Consider the following 19,149-nt stretch of genomic DNA (forward strand, 5'->3'; position numbering starts at 1 on the left):
TGAACATATGTGTCTTACGTGTAAGTGTAGTTATTCCTGAAGTTTAAAAAGTACATTGGTTTACTTTAAAGCTGTAACATCTAACCTTTGTACTTAATGAAATAACTGAATAATGTTAACAGACATTGTATAAAATGAGGGGTGTTTCAACTTTTTAGGAAGAGTATACGTTTTCTTGCCAAAAACTAAATGAGAGGATTGATACCAATCTGACATCTGCCTTTTAAATAAGAAGCTACAGCCAGTAGGAGGTTAGCTTAGCTTAGCATAAAGACTGGAAACAAGGGGAAACAGCTAGCCTTGCTCTGTCTAAAGGGAGCAGAATCTGCCTACCAGCAGCTCTAAAGCTCACTAATTAACACGTTATATCTAGTTTGTTTAAGCCATACAAAAAAACAATGTGTAAAAAAACGACAATTTGTAGAGAGGTTATGTGACGGACTATTTCTAGGTTTGTCAGGCAACCAGCGGATTAAACAAACAAGATACAACGTGTTAAGTAGTGAGCTTTAGAGGTAGGCAGATTTTGTTACTGCTAGACAGAGCCAAGCTAGCTGTTTCCAGTCTTTATGCTAAGCTAAGCTAAGCAGCTGCTGGCTGTAGCTTCTAATTCAACAGACAGGGATGACAGTGGTATCAATCTTCTCACATAACTCTCAGCAAGAAAGCAAATAGTTTCCAAAATGTCAAACTATTCCTTTGATCATGTTTTAGTCAGTTTTCTTTGTACCAGCATCTAGTGGCCATTAGAGGAACTGTAGCTAAAAACCCACATTTCTGATAACCATTTAACACCTATTTAAATGATGAAGAGGTGTTTGGGGTGTAAGACAAGCATCTAAACTCTGCTGTGAAACTAACAGTCTGTAAAATCTGTAACTCCACCTTCAGTTTTTCTCAGTTCTGCCAGTCAACACTGTCATTTAATCAAACAGACTTGCATTTGTTCTTTAGTCGTCCAAAGGTTATTTGACTCCACATTTATCAATCATGTTGGGACAGGTTTTAGGGCCTTTATTATTTTTGTTGATCCTGTGTTTACAGAGTAATCAGTGCTTAATCAAACTACCTGTCATGGTGAGGCATGTGCTGCCATCCCCTCCTCTCCGTAGTGAACAGGTTGGTATCATGAGGAAAAGTGACATAAGTGTTTACCCTCTATAGAAGACCACCATCCACCTTGTCACCAGTATTGTCACTACATACTGCAGCTGTTACATTCTTGACGTTTCATCCTGCTTGATTAGCCTACATGGTGTTCCAGTGGCCTATGTCTCTGTAAAGTGCTTCAACGACATGTAGGCCTATTTTCTATGGAAATCACAGAATGATTAATTTATGTTTCATAGCAAATCCACACATTTCTATTTTTTATTTAGGCCTACCATTGAAATTCACGGCACACAACATTTTTTGCAAGTTAAGATTGGGTTAAAATATTTTAGTTACGTATAATCGAGCTACAATAAATTGATTTGAATGAATGCAGTTTGATTCGATTTACATAGTGAGTTTAGATGGCTTTACAGCTGTATCGCTGTTTATGCTCGTCAACCTGCACATCATCATCATCATCATCTCCCTCCACCCAGGTGGTGATGCCGCTGCTGTGGGCGGAGGCTCCCGCTCCTGTTAATAGGCTGAGGACTGCAGACATAAGGAGTCCGGAGCTCAAACCAGTCTGGCTGTAAACTTGCCACTTCACAAACTGTGAGGCGACACGGAGGAAAACAGCCGCTCAGGTGAGTCCGATGTTATTTAGTGTTTCGAGCGGCTTAAATACCGCGAGTTTTCATTCATACATTGTTCAAACAGTTCTGCAGTAAGAGTTTTTGTAAGGGTCGAAAATAGTTTTGATATGTATTTAAGTATTTAGAATCGTGTCTCATTTTTAACACTATGTTCACTTCTAATGCCCAGGAACACATTTACCTTAACATTATTGTTGCATTATGGAAAAGGAAATTAGGGTCACAGGAATTCAAAAGAGCACCATACTGGTACAGTATATGAACTTATAGCAATATTATCAGAATATCATAGGAGACTGAAAAAATACAATGAAACCTGGTGACTGTAAAGTGCTACTGTAAAAAAAAAAAACATTAAGGAAAAATACTGTGCCTACTGTAGTAATATGTGATAACATCATAAAGCAGCAACCACATACTTTATAGCCAACCAACTGTATAAGAATATATATGATTATTGTAGGAATGCCATAGAAAACGGTTCATTATAAACTCACTTTGAGTGCCACAGAAAGTCCCTTTGAAGTATTTAAACACAGAGGCTCCACAAGAAGTTGACATCCCTCAGCTAGCTGAGACGACTGTAAATGTCCTAAACCAGAATGATTTTAACCAAATGAGAGATATACTATCTAAATCATAACACCATAAAGCACAGCAACCACATATTTAGCAAAAAAAACTATGGGAATATCATCGAAATATCTTAGAAAACAGTTCATCATAGTTTTAATTTCAGCACCACAAAACGTCCCCTTGAAGTATAAGAATACTAGATAAATCATAATTAATTAATCATGAAAACAACCACAATTAATCAAACCAATATAAAGCACAGCAACAGCATACTTTTATAAGGCCTATAAGAATATTATAGGAATATCATAGAAAAATAGAATCCTATAAACAGTCCCTTCTTATCATAGGAATATTAAAAGGAAACCCATTTCACAATATGATAGATATACCATAAAGTCATTAATAAAAACTCCATAAAATACATTAAGGTCACTGCAGAATAGCAACTAAAGTTCACAGAATAAAACAGAAGTCTTATAAAAAGTCATGAATTGACTAAACTTCACTGTTTGTGTTGAAACCTCCCTGCAGGTCCAAAACTTGTTTGACAGAGGTCCCCTAATAAAACTTTAAAAGCCGGGAATAACCATAGATACCTTGAAGCTGGATATGACTAAACCTCTGTTTAACCAGCTCTCCCCTCAAGAAGTCGGTTAGTCTTGTAGTAACTATTTTAAATCAATATTGACTCTACTGCAAGTAGCATCAGGAGTAAACCCTGCACCTGAAAATACAGTAGGTCCAATGTTCTCTGGTAAGGAAATGTCACTGATGCTATTGTCCCCAACTGTTTACGCTAGTGAAACATTTTCATGCTGCCTGCACAGAGCTAAAATAAAGTGGATGGAGTGAAGCTGTGTGGAGAGATTTAGATTTTCCAAAGACTTGTATGCATTCATACAGTCAACCCCAGCTGTCCTCCACAGACCAGCACTCTGCTCCGCAACAAACACAAACAGCAGCCCTGATGCAGGACCCCCCATACTACAGTCCTGTACCAAGGTTAGTGATAGCATTGCTAACAGCTAGTTGTTTCTAGAAAGCAGCTGAGATGTGATCCCCCACTTCTACAAATATCAATACACCACCAGCTGGCACCTGATAAATTCCACCCACAGCCTTGCAGCTTTTCGTGCCAATGTTTTCCATGTTACAAGCTTGGTCTAGCAAGGCTTTTAGTGCCCTAACCTAGAGCTGAAAAGACAAGTTGATTCATTGGTTAGTCGGCTGACAGAAAATTAAATGCCAACTATTTTGAGAATCTGTTGCTCGGACAAAACAAGACATTTGAAGATGTTTCCTTGGGTTATGAGAAACTGTCATGGACATTTTTCACTATTTTCTTAATTTTTTTTTTATAGGATTAATCATTTTAAGTGATAAAATAATTGGTAGATGCAGCCCAGAGAGCTATGATCTTTTCATAGTCAAATATCATGATTAAACAATATTACAGTTTCACTGAACATCAACTCATCCCTGCCCTTTACCTATCTGCACAGCATCTAAACTCTGCTGTGAAACTAACAGTCTGTGTGAGTTATCTGTAACTCCACCTTCAGTTTTTCTCAGTTCTGCCAGTCAACACTGTCATTTAATCAAACAGACTTGCATTTGTTCTTTAGTCGTCCAAAGGTTATTTGACTCCACATTTATCAATCATGTTGGGACAGGTTTTAGGGCCTTTATTATTTTTGTTGATCCTGTGTTTACAGAGTAATCAGTGCTTAATCAAACTACCTGTCATGGTGAGGCATGTGCTGCCATCCCCTCCTCTCCGTAGTGAACAGGTTGGTATCATGAGGAAAAGTGACATAAGTGTTTACCCTCTATAGAAGACCACCATCCACCTTGTCACCAGTATTGTCACTACATACTGCAGCTGTTACATTCTTGACGTTTCATCCTGCTTGATTAGCCTACATGGTGTTCCAGTGGCCTATGTCTCTGTAAAGTGCTTCAACGACATGTAGGCCTATTTTCTATGGAAATCACAGAATGATTAATTTATGTTTCATAGCAAATCCACACATTTCTATTTTTTATTTAGGCCTACCATTGAAATTCACGGCACACAACATTTTTTGCAAGTTAAGATTAGGTTAAAATATTTTAGTTACGTATAATCGAGCTACAATAAATTGATTTGAATGAATGCAGTTTGATTCGATTTACAAAGTGAGTTTATTACATTTTTTTACATTTGAAGATGTTTCCTTGGGTTATGAGAAACTGTCATGGACATTTTTCACTATTTTCTTAAATTTTTTTGTGATAAAATAATTGGTAGATGCAGCCCAGAGAGCTATGATCTTTTCATAGTCAAATATCATGATTAAACAGTATTACAGTTTCACTGAACATCAACTCATCCCTGCACTTTACCTATCTGCACAGCAGTAACCAGGATCTTAGAGGGGTCATGAGCCCCCGACCACTTTTTGAAGACTATTGTATAAATATATGCGTTCAGATGTTTTCTGACCATTTTGAAAGCAAATATAATTTTTTCGTAAGTTTGTTCCCAACTCCAGGTCTCATTAAGCCACTTGCTATCAAAAGAATCTGGATCAGTTAAATCAGGTGTGCGATTTCAAAACACGTCCTGTCAGGACCTCCAAGGAACAGAGCTGGTAACCATTCACCTGAAAGTAATTTCAAGCAGTATATATATGAAACAAGACTAAGTCTATAGCCATGCTAGCAACCCTAACGTCATTAGCGTCATAGGTATTTTGTCATAAACCAAAGTACTAGACAAATTGAGACATTGACCTGATGATGGTGCTAAATGAAAAGTCAGGTAGTCACCAAAGTTACAATTTATTGTGAGGGGGGCATGAATGTCTGTGCTAATTTTCATGGCAATCCATCCAATAGTATTTGAGCCATTTCACTTTAAGCCAGAAATGTCAACCTCATCGTGGCGCTAGAGAAAAAGTCAGGGGATCACCAAAGTCAGTAGGCTTCATCCTCTAGGGACCATTTATCTCTGTACAAACTTTCATGGCAATCCATCTGGTAGTTGTTGAGATATTTCAGCCTGGATTGGTCCACCACTTGGCCCGGTCAGGTCTGTCAGTCAGTCTATGCTTTGAAAAGTCACAATGAACAGAACTCTTAAAAGATTTGCAACTTTAGTTGCAATTTGCTTATGAAGACTTGTGACTTGATTTAGACTAATTGGTGGTTTAATCAGCCGAGTTGGCAAACTGGAGGAGGAACACAGCCTGAATGATAGCATTGAGCTATGCGGGTCTAATCTATTCCACTTTAACAGCACTGTTCCTAGGGACACCAAATCTGCTCTGGCACTCTGGCACAGTCTGGCAGAAGGGGTTAAGTGCTGACTGCTCCTCGCAAACAGCTGCCTGTCATTCCCAAGCTCCTCTACCATCTGAAACAGCCGCAGAGATGAGGGAACAATAGGCTTTCTGAAAGGCTGTGCTGTGCAGGTGCATCGGAAAGACAAGATAGAAAAGAAAAGAAACATGTTTTTCTGTGTTTACACAGCTTGCAGGGATCTTGATATAACCAGCGGTTGCATTATTCATGACTTTTCCTTCATTTACCAAATGTCACAAGCCTTCTTGGATATTTATTGACATTTGAAAAACTTCACAGTATTAGACAAAATAAAATACAAGTGACATAATAGTTAAAACAGAAGGTCCAAGCAATGAGCACACTTGGAGAGCAGGTTTAAAGAAAGGAAATGTTGATCTGAACAAGGAAGCCACTCAAATGATAAAGATCAGTTTACTTGTCATGGGGTGTACTACTCAGCCTGTGAAAATATTTGTTTAATGTCTTTGGTGGCTCTGACGGTGGTTTGACAAATCTGAGAAACCAACCCCGGTGATGTCATAGTGATGGCATCAGGGTTAGCTTGGCTTGGGATTGGAGACTTACCTGGAGGTGTGAATTTGCACTTGATAGTTCTTTCATGACCTTAGAAACAGAAGTTGACAAAACAAGAATGTGTGGAGACATGGACATTTACCGGGCAGGTAGGGTCTAATGAAAGACACTACTAAGTTGCATTATGGGAAATGTAGTGTTTTTGGAGCTTGGCCCATACTCGGGATTAAAAGTCAGAATATCTCAACCTTTATTGCTTCAATTATGAACATTATATTTTTTTCTGTCTCATGAGTCCCCCAACTTTTATGAAAGTGCAATACTAAATTGCTGGAGTACCCCTTTAACATCAGTGCAAGTTATTATCTTTTGCATACTTCTGAGCATCAAATTATATCTTGCATTATATCTTACATACTTTTGGTGTGAAGATTAATGAGTGTACGGACATTGTCTCATGGAAAATGTTTTGGCTGACTGCCTACCAAAGAAGCAGTGACCCTAAAGGTCTTGGGGGGCTACATGTACTTTACAGAAGCATTAGAAATGATAGGTAAATGTCCCAAATGTGGTTACAGGATGCTTTGCATTACTTTGGCAATAAGATTAATTTTGTTTATCTATTTGTGTTTGTTTCCAGATTTCTTTTGTGGCTCCCTCAGTGAAAACCTAGCTACAATGCCCCGCCATTTTGTAAGCTGGCAAGCCACAACCTGCACTGATTCCCAAAGATGAGGTTAACTACAAAGGATCAAAAACTTGGGAGACTACTTAAAATATTTTCTTAGAGTCAGATGCCAAAGGAACAAGGAACATTTAGCACAGACTTCCCCTTTATAACTGCTTTATACTGTATATATGACGATGTACAGATGACTGTGTATGATGATTTTGTTGCCCACTGAATAGCACTGACTGGCCACTGTTTGATACCCTGAAATCAGATCAAAACAGGAATCTGTGGACTTAGATTTGTGGAAATTTCAGTGTTACAAGTGTACTTGCACTTGCATTTTATATCTAGGATCCTAACTAGATATAACGCGCAAATATAATGCACCTGGATTTTACAGTGCTACAGCTCAGCAGTTAGTTTCATTCTGTTATAGAGCTACAAAAGTGCTCAACATGGCCACCGCAGCCACCATGGAAGTGGCAGACATCACTATTGTAGTAATCTACTTCATCCTGGTGCTAGCGATCGGTTTCCTTGCCATGTGGAAAGCCAATCAGAGCTCAGTGAGCGGCTACTTCCTCGCTGGTCGCTCCATGAACTGGGCAGCTGTAGGAGCATCTCTATTCGTTAGCAACATAGGAAGTGAGCATTTCATTGGACTAGCTGGATCAGGTGCTGCCAGCGGGTTCAGCGTGGCTGCATGGGAATTCAACGCTTTATTATTACTCCAGTTGTTAGGCTGGGTGTTTATCCCTGTGTATATTCAGTCCGGAGTCTACACCATGCCGGAGTACCTGACAAAACGGTATGGCGGGAGGCGACTAAAAGTGCATTTTGCTGCGTTATCTCTTGTTCTGTACATCTTCACCAAGTTGTCCGTGGACCTCTATGCCGGAGCCTTGTTCATTCAGGAATCCTTAGGGTGGAACCTCTATTTGTCAATCATCCTCCTCATCGCCATAACGGCTTTGCTGACAGTCACTGGTGGTCTGGTCGCTGTCATCTACACAGATACGGTCCAGGCATTCCTCATGATCACCGGAGCACTGTGCCTTACAGGCATCAGCCTCTTCAAAGTGGGAGGTCTTGAAGGTCTTTATTTATCTCCTTTATGCATTGAAGTTAAACCATTTATACCATGTAATTAATTAAACTACTATTTGATCTGCATACTATACCATATGCTAAACCATGTCCTGCCATGTCATTTTAAGGGCTGAGGACCAAGTACATGCAGGCTACTCCAAACATCACTGCCATCTTGCTGTCTTCACCCAACCTGACGTATTCTGAATCCTGCCACCACCACCTCAACCCGAAGCCAGATGCTCTGAAAATCCTTCGAGGCCCAAGGGATCCAGACCTGCCGTGGCCCGGTTTCTTACTGGGCCAGACTCCTGCCTCTATCTGGTACTTGTCGAAGTGTTTTCATGTAGACTGACTTCCTAAGTGGTTCAGTTCCATGTAGGCTTGTATGAATATTTATGGTCCCCAGAAGATTTATCCTAACCCACCTGGCCTTTCTTCTTGAGCCTGTGTCAGGCTTTTACAAAACAACAGTGAAAATATATTGAGCAGATTGTCATGAAATTTTCTGAGGACAAACATTCTCCCCAGAAGAGCATAGATACTTGGTTTTGGATACTTCATAAGCATACTTGTAGCGATACCCTCAGGCCAAACTTTATATGTTTAACTGTATATAGTTATATTGTTCATTCAAACATTTTTGTAGCCACATTGCATGCGGCTTGTATGGGCCACTGGCAAGGTAGCAAGAAGAACTTTTACTCTTGGTTATTACGTTTGTGTCATTAAAGAGCTAATATTAATTTCACTTCCTGTGTAAACAAATATAAACCATCAGGGACTATTTCCTGAACAGGAATTAAGCCTAGACTAGTGGAGCTAGTCAGTGGAGCTAACTATTAAGTAAGACAGTTTACAGCCACGCTAACAACTCTGTGGGGCTGTACTTAGGCACAGGAGTGCTTTGAGCTAAATGATAACATCAGCATGCTAACATGCTCAGAATGAAAATGCTAAGTAGGTATAACGGTACCATGTTCTGTAGTCACCATATTAGCTTAGAATGCACTAAACACTTGTGTTGCAGGTATTTTTTCATAAACCAAAACTAATGGACAAGTTAAAATTTTGACCTGATGATGGCACAAGATGAAGACTCAGGCACTCACCAAAGTGATTATAATTCATCCTGAGGGCAACATGAATGCCTGTACCAAATTTTATGGCAATCCATCCAATAGTTGTTGAGACATTTCACTAAAAAACAGAAATGTCAACCTCATGGTGGTGCTAGAGGAAAATTCAGGGAATCACCAAAGTAGGTTTCATCCTCTGGGAACCTTGAATATCTGTACAAAAATGCATGGCAATCCATCCACTGGTTGTTGAGGTATTTCAGTCTGGACCAACATTGCCATCCCGGGAGCCATGCCACTAGTGTGTTTAAAAATGCCCTTAGCCTAGCAATATGCCCGATCCCTGCCCACAAAGCTATCCTTTGGAGTCAGTACAAATAGCACAGGTAATGCTATAATGCTACTTGGTACTTTAGGATTGATTGTTAACTCTAAGTATCACTGTGTGTTCCAGGTACTGGTGTGCAGATCAAGTGATTGTACAGCGAGTTCTAGCAGCAAAGAACGTTGCCCATGCCAAAGGTTCTACTATCATGGCTGGCTTTCTTAAAATCCTCCCCATGTTCATCATTGTCATCCCAGGTAGAGCCATTAATTGCTTTTTGAGTGACTTACACCTAAAATCCTGACTGTGGACTAAATGACTGATTTATTTATCATCACGATTCCAGGGATGATTTCCAGGATACTCTTTGCTGATGAGTTGGCGTGTATTAGCCCAGAGCACTGCATGGAAGTGTGTGGTTCTGCTGCTGGCTGTAGCAACATGGCTTATCCGCGGCTCGTCATGTCAGTGATGCCCGTCGGCCTCCGCGGCCTGATGATGGCTGTCATGATCGCAGCTCTAATGAGCGACTTGGACTCCATCTTCAACTCAGCAAGCACCATATTCACATTGGATATTTACAAGATGCTACGAAAGGGAGCATCATCCAGGGAGTTGGTGATAGTCGGCAGGTTGTTTGTGGTTTTCATGGTGATCATCAGCATTGCCTGGGTGCCGGTCATCATTGAGATGCAGGGAGGTCAGATGTTCTATTACATCCAAGAAGTATCAGATTACCTGACTCCACCCATAGCTGCTCTCTTCTTGCTTGGCGTCCTGTGGCATCGCTGCAATGAGACGGGTGCCTTTTGGGGTGGAATGGTAGGATTTGTCCTTGGAGCATTACGTCTGGTTTTGGCATTTGTTTACCGCGAGCCTCACTGCGACCAGCCTGATGAGCGGCCATCTTTCATCAAAGATGTTCATTTCATGTATGTGGCAGCCATCTTGTTTTGGGTGTCAGCTTTGGTGACTGTAGTTGTGAGTCTCTGCACTCCTCCGCCTAGAAAAGAACAAATCAGAACCACTACTCTGTGGGGGTTAAATAAGAGAAAGAGGCAAGAAAAACAGCAAGAAAAAGAGAAAGCTGGAGAAGACATCAATGCTTTGAAGCCTCTAAACCATGCAATCATAAAAGGAAACTGTTTGCTTGGTAAAGAAATGTGTCAAGACCACCCAAACATGCTCAATGGCACTGAGGCCAATCATGAAAATGCTCAACCAAGCAATGGTCATGCTATCACAGCCAGTGACATAGAATCCCACCATCCAATTCAGAATGGTTGTCACTCACCAATTTCTGACCCTAAAATTGCAGAAGTGGGAGAAGGGAGAAGAGTGAGGGATAGGGAGGGGGAAGAGAAGGGCTGCTTTGGAGGAGGAGAAGTGGAGGGTGGGAGATGTATGAAGGTTTTAGAGTGGTTCTGTGGCTTCCAGGAGAAGCAGCCCAACGCTCAGGTCATTACAGTCCAGGAACAGGAGAAGATCATGGGTGAGCTTCTCCATGAACCTCCAGGAACTAGGATCATCCTGAACATAGGACTGGTGGCGATAAGCTCTGTCGGGATCTTTCTCTTCATCTATTTCTCCTTATAGGCTCAATTCCAAGCAGTGGGACAGGTTTGTTCCAAAACCTATAAGCAGGAATGGTCTATAGGTAGGCTACCCTTCAATTTTCTCTTAACTTTTAATTTAAAAAGAGCATGGTGAACACACAGACTGTATAAAATATGGACCTAGTGTCTGTGACGTCACCCATAGGTTTCTGAAAAGCCATTGGGCAGCTCAAAGTGGGTGGCTCCTGACGGCTCCGGCTGTCACCATCTTGGCAGTCCAAAAATGGGCAAAGAGGTGGAGCTGAGGCGGGCTGAATGAAGCCTGGTTACTGAACCACCTAGTGGCAAGCCAACTGATAGGACACCCACCTGTCACTCAAATTAGCTATAGAGACCAAAATTGATTTTTGTATCAGGCTGTAAACATGTTTGTTTCTGCTGTGAAGTTGGACATTTTAACATGGGGCTCTATGGGGATTGACTCGCTTTTGGAGCCAGCCTCAAGTGGTCATTTGAGGAACTGCTTCATTGGCTAAGTTTTTTTAGCCCCAGAGGTTGCCACTTGAGTGAAAAGGAAAACTGCTGTTTCCTCTCATGAGAAAATTGTGAAATGTGAAATTGCAACTTACCAAGTTTAAAAGGCATTTTGTATACATAGTAAAGGGTTCTGTTCATCCTTTTTGTCCCATTTCTTTTTCCTGCAAAATTGGACCTAGAACCCCAAGTAGATTTGAAATATGCTCAGGATTAGGCTAAGGAACCACCTCTTGAAAATATTTTTTTTTTTTTAATAGAACAAATTAGTACTTTGTTGTATATTCTGAAATTCTGTATTTTCTGCACTGTATATATTGTGATAACTGTCAAGTGTTCAGTATGCTTCAAACAAACCAGTTTGTACAAAGTGTCTTCCGTACATGTCTGAAGTGTTTCGAATGGCCACACTCGAAGGCGGGGCAAAAAGCTGGCTATCATAAAGAGGGGCAAGACATGATGAATTGTATAAAAAGAAATAATGGTCCACACTTGTTTCCATAGTTTATCATGATGCACTCAACTCTTAGGACGGTAGTGGATGGAAACGCACATTAATTTGCATTTTCTTTTGCAGGTTTTTGTGAAATTCAGTTGAAATTTGCACTATATTTGAATGGAAACCTGGCTACTGTGCAAACTGACAATCCATGTTTGACTGATTGTCAGTTCAAAAGTTGCAAAAATTTATGGACGCAGCCGCCCCAATTCAGACACCACAAAGGTGTGGGGGCAGGGTATTGTGAACGCTGTTCAACAGTCCAACAAGAACTTTGTTTGAAGCCTATTAACACCTTTAGGAGACAGTGTGGTGAAGATAGTCTTTAATTACTGTAGACAGTCTTCTGATCAATTTCACTGTATCATAAGTTCCACTGAATGAAATAAAGTATTCCTTTTTTATAGGGGACTATCAGGAACCCCCCCGAACAGTACAGAGGTCCACAAACCCCTGTCTTTCGGAGATGAATACAAATTAACATTATGGTGATGGTAGTTAATTACATTCACCCACAAATTGGGTAAACACCCAGGAATTATAGAACTCAAAGGGTGTCTTCCACTCAGATGGTTTAAAATGTTTATGAATGTGAATTATGGTGTTGTGTTAATTTGTAAGACCTGATGTTAAGCCAGATTTCAGATGTGAAAGGGAGGACTTGGAATGAGTTCCTCACTCTTTCCTCCTCTCCCAGATTGATCCAGTGAATATAATTGCATTATTGAATTTTTTTAATACTGAACCTACAGTATTCCATGCAAAATAAACTAATTAAATCAAGCCAAAGAACTTGAGTGGTGTTTGTCTTATTCCTGAGAATTTTCTCAGGAATAAGCAGAGGTGCTGGTTCTAAGTTGTCTTCCCACATCTGACTGTAGGGAGTTCTTAAATCATTGTTTTACACAATAAAAATAAGGATAGAACTACCAAGATCAGTGTCCTTTGATTTGATATCCAATCTGATGTCTTGGTCATTGCTGATCACTTTAAGAGGTTTTATAGTTTGACTGGAATTATACAGAGTATCAAAATTAAAGTTTGCTGTAAAATGCTTGTGTAGGTTAATTTTGGGATTACTTTGCTACAAAAAGTAATTTATCTTTCACCAGCCAAACTGCATAACACAGCAGTAATCACTGCTGAACATGACACCATTTGGCATTCACAAGTCAAGAAACATCTAACCAAACTGGTCGTTCTGCTCCCCCACCAGGATCTGTAAATAAGGACTATTGTATGTTAACAGTGTGCTGTGTTCAGAAACTACATACTATGCCTTGTAGGCTTTCTGCGCTGATGTGCTTGACTGAGAATGAAAAAAACAAATACACTGAGTTTTTGTTTATTTATTATGACAGCTCGTATTTTGAAAGTGGGACATCCAGCCGCCTAAAGCTCCCTGGTGGATTCCCAGCAAACTTACCACTAACACAGTTCCTGCCACTATACACTATAAAAACACACACAGTCTTTTTTTTTTTGATCGGTCCACCACTTTGTTCCAGACTGAAATAGCTCAACAACTATTGGATGGATTGCCATGAAATTTGGTACAGACATGGTCTCCAAGGAATGAATTGTAATAACTTTGGTGATCCATTCATTTTTCATCTAGCCATTATTTGATCACAATTTTAATTCGTCCAATACTTTTATTACGTTTATGACTAAATACCTGCAAAACTAATGTCATTCCCATCAGCCTCAAATGTATTTTGTGTTTAGCACTAATTAGCAAATGCTAACATGCTAAACCCAGACTGGTGAATATAAATAAATGGTAAATATTCTATCCATCCATTATCCATAACCGCTTATCCTTAGAGGGTTGCAGGGGACTGGAGCCGATCCCAGCTGACTCTGGGCCAGAGGCGGGGTACGCCCTTGACAGGTCAGCAGGCACAGGGCTGACACATAGAGACAGACGACCATTCACACTCACAGTCACACCTACGAGCAATGGGACTATGGGAGGAAGACATAGTACCAGGAAAAACCCCACGCAGGCACAGGGAGAACATGCAAACTCCACACGGAAAGGTCCCAGCCGACAGTGCTAACCATTGCACCACCGTGCTGCCCGCCGTAAATATTATACCAGCTAAATATCAGCGTGGTAGCATTATCTTTGTGACCGTTGTTAACATGCTGACCTTGGCATTTATTTCAGAGCATCACTGTGCCAAGTACAGCCTCACACATAGCTACATGGCTGTAGACTCTTGGTCTTGTTATAAGGGAACTCCAGTGATTTAGTGTTGTACTTCCATAAGGTTGGTGGACTCACAAAAGGCAGATGTAAAAAGAATGCTCAAAATCAAGGAAGCAGAGTCAGAGAAAGTGTGACTTTTACTCCCTATAAAGGAGGAAACTTCCATAATACTGGATTCTACATTTCCCATGATGCACCTCATCCAACTCCATGCCCCCAGTTTGTAATGCTGGCTTTCTTTTATTAAACTGCAAATGTTAGCTGCTTCTCTATGCTGTCTCGTCTATTTGGCTTTCTCAAAGAAGCCTTTAGGGCTTTATTTATTTATAAAAGGACGAGGCACATTTTCCAGTTTAATGGGGAATACATCTGAACACATAAGAAATTCAGTCAGGTATTCTTCAAAATCAAGTATTCTTTATTACCATAGAGAATGTTTGAATCTGATTGGTCAAAGACAGCTGGAGCGCTGCTGGCCTCAACCAGTACAAGGCCACACACTCTTCTGTGAGTTTATTGCCCCAGAATATCAATAAACTAGACTTAAAATTTTACCCCTGACAAGTGGCCATGTTATAAACACAATAATCTGTGAGATTACTATAAATAATGCACTCCCCCATAGGTTCAGTACTGGTTACTTGCAATTTCTAAGACATATTTGGAAAGTGCACTCATGACCAGCTGCATGTATTGTTATTTAGTTACTCACTGGAAATCTAAGCTATAATAAAGTGCGCTTTCTAGAAAAACGGGTAAATGTAAAAGCAAAACTTTTGCTTAAAAGCAGACGACCTGAGGCAAGGACACGCCATGAACCAACAGGTCATGGTATGTGAAGCATACTTAAAAGGCACCACAACAAGCAAACATGCCACCACTCAGTTAAGATGACATTAACAACATTCTCTGCCGCAGTGGAAAGTTACAGACTGAAAGTGGAAAGTTACTGGGAAGACACATCCCACACAAGCTCACTGCTAGAAATGACAGAAGGGTTAGACAGAGGGGTTTTTTTTCTTTGGTGTCTTCAAGTTCATAATCCTACAATACAGGCTGCTGCACAGTTAAGCTGTTTCAGGAAATGTCACTTTCTTTCTTAATAAACTCATTATCAATCATCAAACAAGACAGGAAACCTTCCAACTGAACAATGGTGCAAAAGTTCAAATACTTGGAAACTATGATTCAAATGACATTTTGAATAATTTGTCAAAACTACTGAGCCTATAGGACGGTGTAGTCCCTCATTCGTCCAGGAGTGTTCTATCGTAGAAAAGGTTTCAGTCGTAGTCATCTGGACACTGTTTTCAGAATCAAGACGTTTCGCACTTAACAGTGATGAAGTAGATGCAGCCAGAGAACAATAGGCCTGATTACTGATTACTGGGTCATCTTGAAACTATTAGGTCAGTTTCAGGTGAAACTAGCTATTAACAGATACTCAGGCAGATTCCCTCCCTGAGGGCGGGGCTTATGTAACACAGAGTAGCTTAAATTTCCAGTTCCCGTCCAATTTTTTTACAATTGAGAATGACTTCCGGATGGGAGCCGAAACGTCTTGATTCTGAAAACCGTGTCCAGATGACTACGACTGAAACCTTTTCTACGATACTGAGCCTATAACTATTTCCGACAGACCCATTTAAGCTTTGATTTTACCAAAACACCTTCAAAAAGTTTTGATAATTATACTTTGTATAAAGTACAGGCTGAAACAATGTGCCTTTTCACAGCAGACTTGTCATAGTAGGGACAGCACAGGTGTTATTAATGACATTAACGGTGGCTCTATTCTGTTCAGGTGTCCCAGTAAGCCATGACAGTGTGACAGTGAGCCAGCATGCACAATAGCAGGACCTGGGCTTGGATATTGGGTGAGATTAGAAATAATACATTATATTATATGTGGGTGTGTATTAGCTGCTGTTGAAAATCGTAGCTAATACACCAGGCCTAATAGGGGTTTAACAGCTCATTTTTGCTCTGGGGCAGGGGCATTGGACTTGGTGGGAAAGGGGACTGAGTATACAGGGCCCTCATGTTGATGAGGGCCCACAAAGATACTAGAATGAATAACTGTGGATGTGGTGGAGGGGCCCAAAGAGAGTGCCACACCTCTACCCTGGGGCTCCGTAACAGGTTAATCCATTCGTGGAACTGTGTAAACTACTTCCAATGTGTCTCCGCCTCCAAAACTCCTAAAATCTGGCACCACATACACTAAGAAATGATGTAAAAAGAATTAACTATAACAAACTAGCGTGATATTTGCAAGGGGTGGAGAGGTTTGTGTGATTGTTTTGCAACAGGTTGGTGCCAGGAATACAAGATTTAATCAAGGTATTCACTACGTTACCCTAGCATTAGGGTATTAGAAAGTCATTGTAATCTCTGTCATCTGATTTGTGTAGTGCTCAACAAATGATCTTTGCTCTTTGAAATGTAAAAAAAAAGTGATGTCAACCATCTCACACTGTATGATAAATGATATCACTCAAACATAATTGCAGCATTCATCTGCTTTGCATATATTTAAAGCACAATGGGCCTATGCCAATCTGTCAATCACGGTGACTTTAATAATGCTGTCTAATGCCAAAAAGCTGATGATTTACGTTTAGTGATTCAAGTTTCATATAGAATTTTTATCATCAATTTCAACAGTTAATTGGCAGCTGTCAAACTATACTATGGGCATGGGTGTGTATGCACAATTCATGTACTTTAAGATGTCAGACATGACAGGAGTGCTGTATGTGAGCCAGCTGTGTTTTTCTTAGACACAGGTTAGGCACATTGTGAGAGGCGATTTATATCCATGCACATACTTGCTGTCAAACATTTGTGAAAACTGTCATGTGAACTGAATGTGAAGATGTAGAGACAAACACAGAGAAAAGGGGTAGGAAAGCAAAAAATATATATAAATGCAAGAATGAATTACCAAAAGCAGCATTCATTTGATTCTGTGTTATTTCCACTTGAAGACATGTACAAAGTTTGGAAGCCAATTTGGTCTAATACATAACTTACAGAAGTGCCACTCTGATATGATTTTAAGGCAAAAATGAATCCTTTTCTTGCGTGCAGCAGTGGTGCCCCTTTGTTATGTTTGCCCCTGCCCCTTAGAGAGTCTCGTCACGCCACTGGACCTTCAAGAGTGAAAGTGTTAAATTGTTAAATATTGCCCTTTCTTGAACACACTGCACTGCAGTTCAGGAACGTCCCTCTTTGTACAGGTGCGTCCTGCAATACAACAACGTTTATTTCTATTTAGTATTAAAATTTGACTTCAGAGGGTCTTCAACATTTAAACAAACTCACCTTGTTAATGTTTCCTGTTGGTGTTATTTTCAAGTAAATTGACACCTTGTTTCTATGTTTGTGCCTGTGCAATGTTACTAAGACTTTGACATCATGTATGAAGTAACTGGTGTTCAGTGTTGTGTGAGTGTGACTGTCTGCAAATCAAATTCTATACAGCGATCTTTAAAAAGAAGTGTGATTGCAGAAAAAAAAAGTGTCACATACTCTTTGAACTGGTTCAGTTTGCTGAGGATTTGTTCAGTAAATTAATTGAAATATAAAACAAATATAAAACTGAGAGCAAAGTAAAGCAATGGCTTGGAAACAGCCATTAGGCTACTCATTTCCACCTCAAGTGAGAAGCCTTACTCCAAACCCACTCACAACTAATGACAGACCTGAGATCCTGCCAATAATATAAAAATTGTTTTTAAAAAAACACAAGCTGATGTTGCTGGTTTACTTCAAGGCCAAAGCATGGAGGACCAGGTCAGCATAACACCAACCAAAACCACATTAGAGCAGAAGGCAACAAATAACAGCAGGAGAGCCATGTTAAAGTACAAATCAAAGGCTAAACAAACAAAACAGTGATGCTGGCAAAGCAAAAGTGAATAAGAAGACTAGAAGTAAGGGAAAAATATAATCACTTGTATGCTCGCAGATATACACAGCTGGCTCAAGCACTCCAGAATTATCTGCCCTGTCAATTTCAGTAAGTACTCTGTATACGGCTCAACAGGGGAATGGCCTGATTTATTAACTTGGACACACAACATTTGATTGTTTTCAACAGGCGAGCTAGCAAAAATTAGACTTGCCGTTTAGTTTAGGGCTCCACAAGCTGCAGTGTAAATTTTAGCCAGTTTAGCCCTTATGAGGTCAACACAATTTGCCCATTTTACACTTGTGCCCACTTTTTAACCACTACTTGCTCACCAGCACTTGGTTTCAGCTGAACGCTGTTTCTATAGCAACCCCTAATGGCACAGTTCCATAGCAGCAAAATCCACCATTTTGTCAGATATGTGACGAAGCAAATATTTACAAGCATCTTTTATCTACTTCCCAAATGCCCTTGTTGGAGAAGTATCTGTAGGTAGGCTACTCTTTATTATAGCTGCTAACCAAGCTAGCTAATATAACCGTATAGGCCTACTGCTGTCTGAGGCTAATGTGTTGCTAATACAACATTCTAGCTAGCTAACTAACTGTTGGGCTAGCTAACTCTTTTTACTCTTTTTATTTTTGCTCTTGAGGACTCTATGTATATTTTTAGCTACTAGATTAATTACTGTGTTGTCTTCCTGGCATGAGGGACAGTTTAACTACTTTGTGAATCCAGTAAACTTGTTATTGTACTAATGCATTTGTATAAACACCTTTGGTCAAACTACTGGTCATGGTATCCCGTATTTTCTGATTTGTAATCCTTGTCATTGAATTTGTTGTTGCGTATTGTTTTCACAGTTTCAAATCTGCTTCCAGTGAAGACCTCAAAAGCCAACTGCTGTCGTCAACCTTTACTGGGAGTGTGTTTAGCATTTAACCCATATGGAGTCCACGTGGATGTGTTGTCTGCAAGACTTTTCTAAGACTTTTCTGTTGGATGTCTCCTATTACTAGCCAGTTTATGTTAATGTGACTTTTCTGTTTGTGTTAATTACAGTTTCCCATTA

At 40.1% G+C, this 19,149-nt stretch overlaps 1 protein-coding gene across 2 annotated transcripts; it reads left to right on the forward strand.

Annotated features, from left to right (window-relative positions):
• Window positions 1-1,618: 1,618 nt before the first annotated feature.
• On the forward strand, window positions 1,619-12,729 carry slc5a3a (solute carrier family 5 member 3a). Of its 2 annotated transcripts, XM_044187729.1 has the most exons (6): window positions 1,699-1,742; window positions 4,046-4,120; window positions 6,832-7,959; window positions 8,082-8,277; window positions 9,487-9,614; window positions 9,704-12,729. In XM_044187729.1, the coding sequence occupies exons 3-6, from the start codon at window positions 7,320-7,322 to the stop codon at window positions 10,951-10,953; spliced, it is 2,214 nt and encodes a 737-aa protein (XP_044043664.1). In that variant the 5' UTR covers window positions 1,699-1,742; window positions 4,046-4,120; window positions 6,832-7,319; the 3' UTR covers window positions 10,954-12,729. The 2 variants fall into 2 exon arrangements, with proteins under 2 accessions (XP_044043663.1, XP_044043664.1); XM_044187728.1 differs by lacking the exon at window positions 4,046-4,120 and having other exon boundaries at window positions 1,619-1,742.
• The last annotated feature ends 6,420 nt before the right edge of the window (window positions 12,730-19,149 follow it).

The sequence above is a fragment of the Siniperca chuatsi genome, linkage group LG24, assembly GCF_020085105.1.
Source record: "Siniperca chuatsi isolate FFG_IHB_CAS linkage group LG24, ASM2008510v1, whole genome shotgun sequence".
Lineage (NCBI taxonomy): Eukaryota > Metazoa > Chordata > Actinopteri > Centrarchiformes > Sinipercidae > Siniperca > Siniperca chuatsi.

What these genes read in the sequence shown, in the direction of transcription:
- slc5a3a (XM_044187728.1), top strand. Translation starts at nt 7,320, where the DNA reads ATGGCCACCGCAGCCACCATGGAAGTGGCAGACATCACTATTGTAGTA. An exon ending in CAAAGTGGGAGGTCTTGAAG is followed by an intron (nt 7,960 to 8,081) that starts GTCTTTATTTAT and finishes TGTCATTTTAAG; the next exon opens with GGCTGAGGACCAAGTACATG. An exon ending in GTTCATCATTGTCATCCCAG is followed by an intron (nt 9,615 to 9,703) that starts GTAGAGCCATTA and finishes TCACGATTCCAG; the next exon opens with GGATGATTTCCAGGATACTC.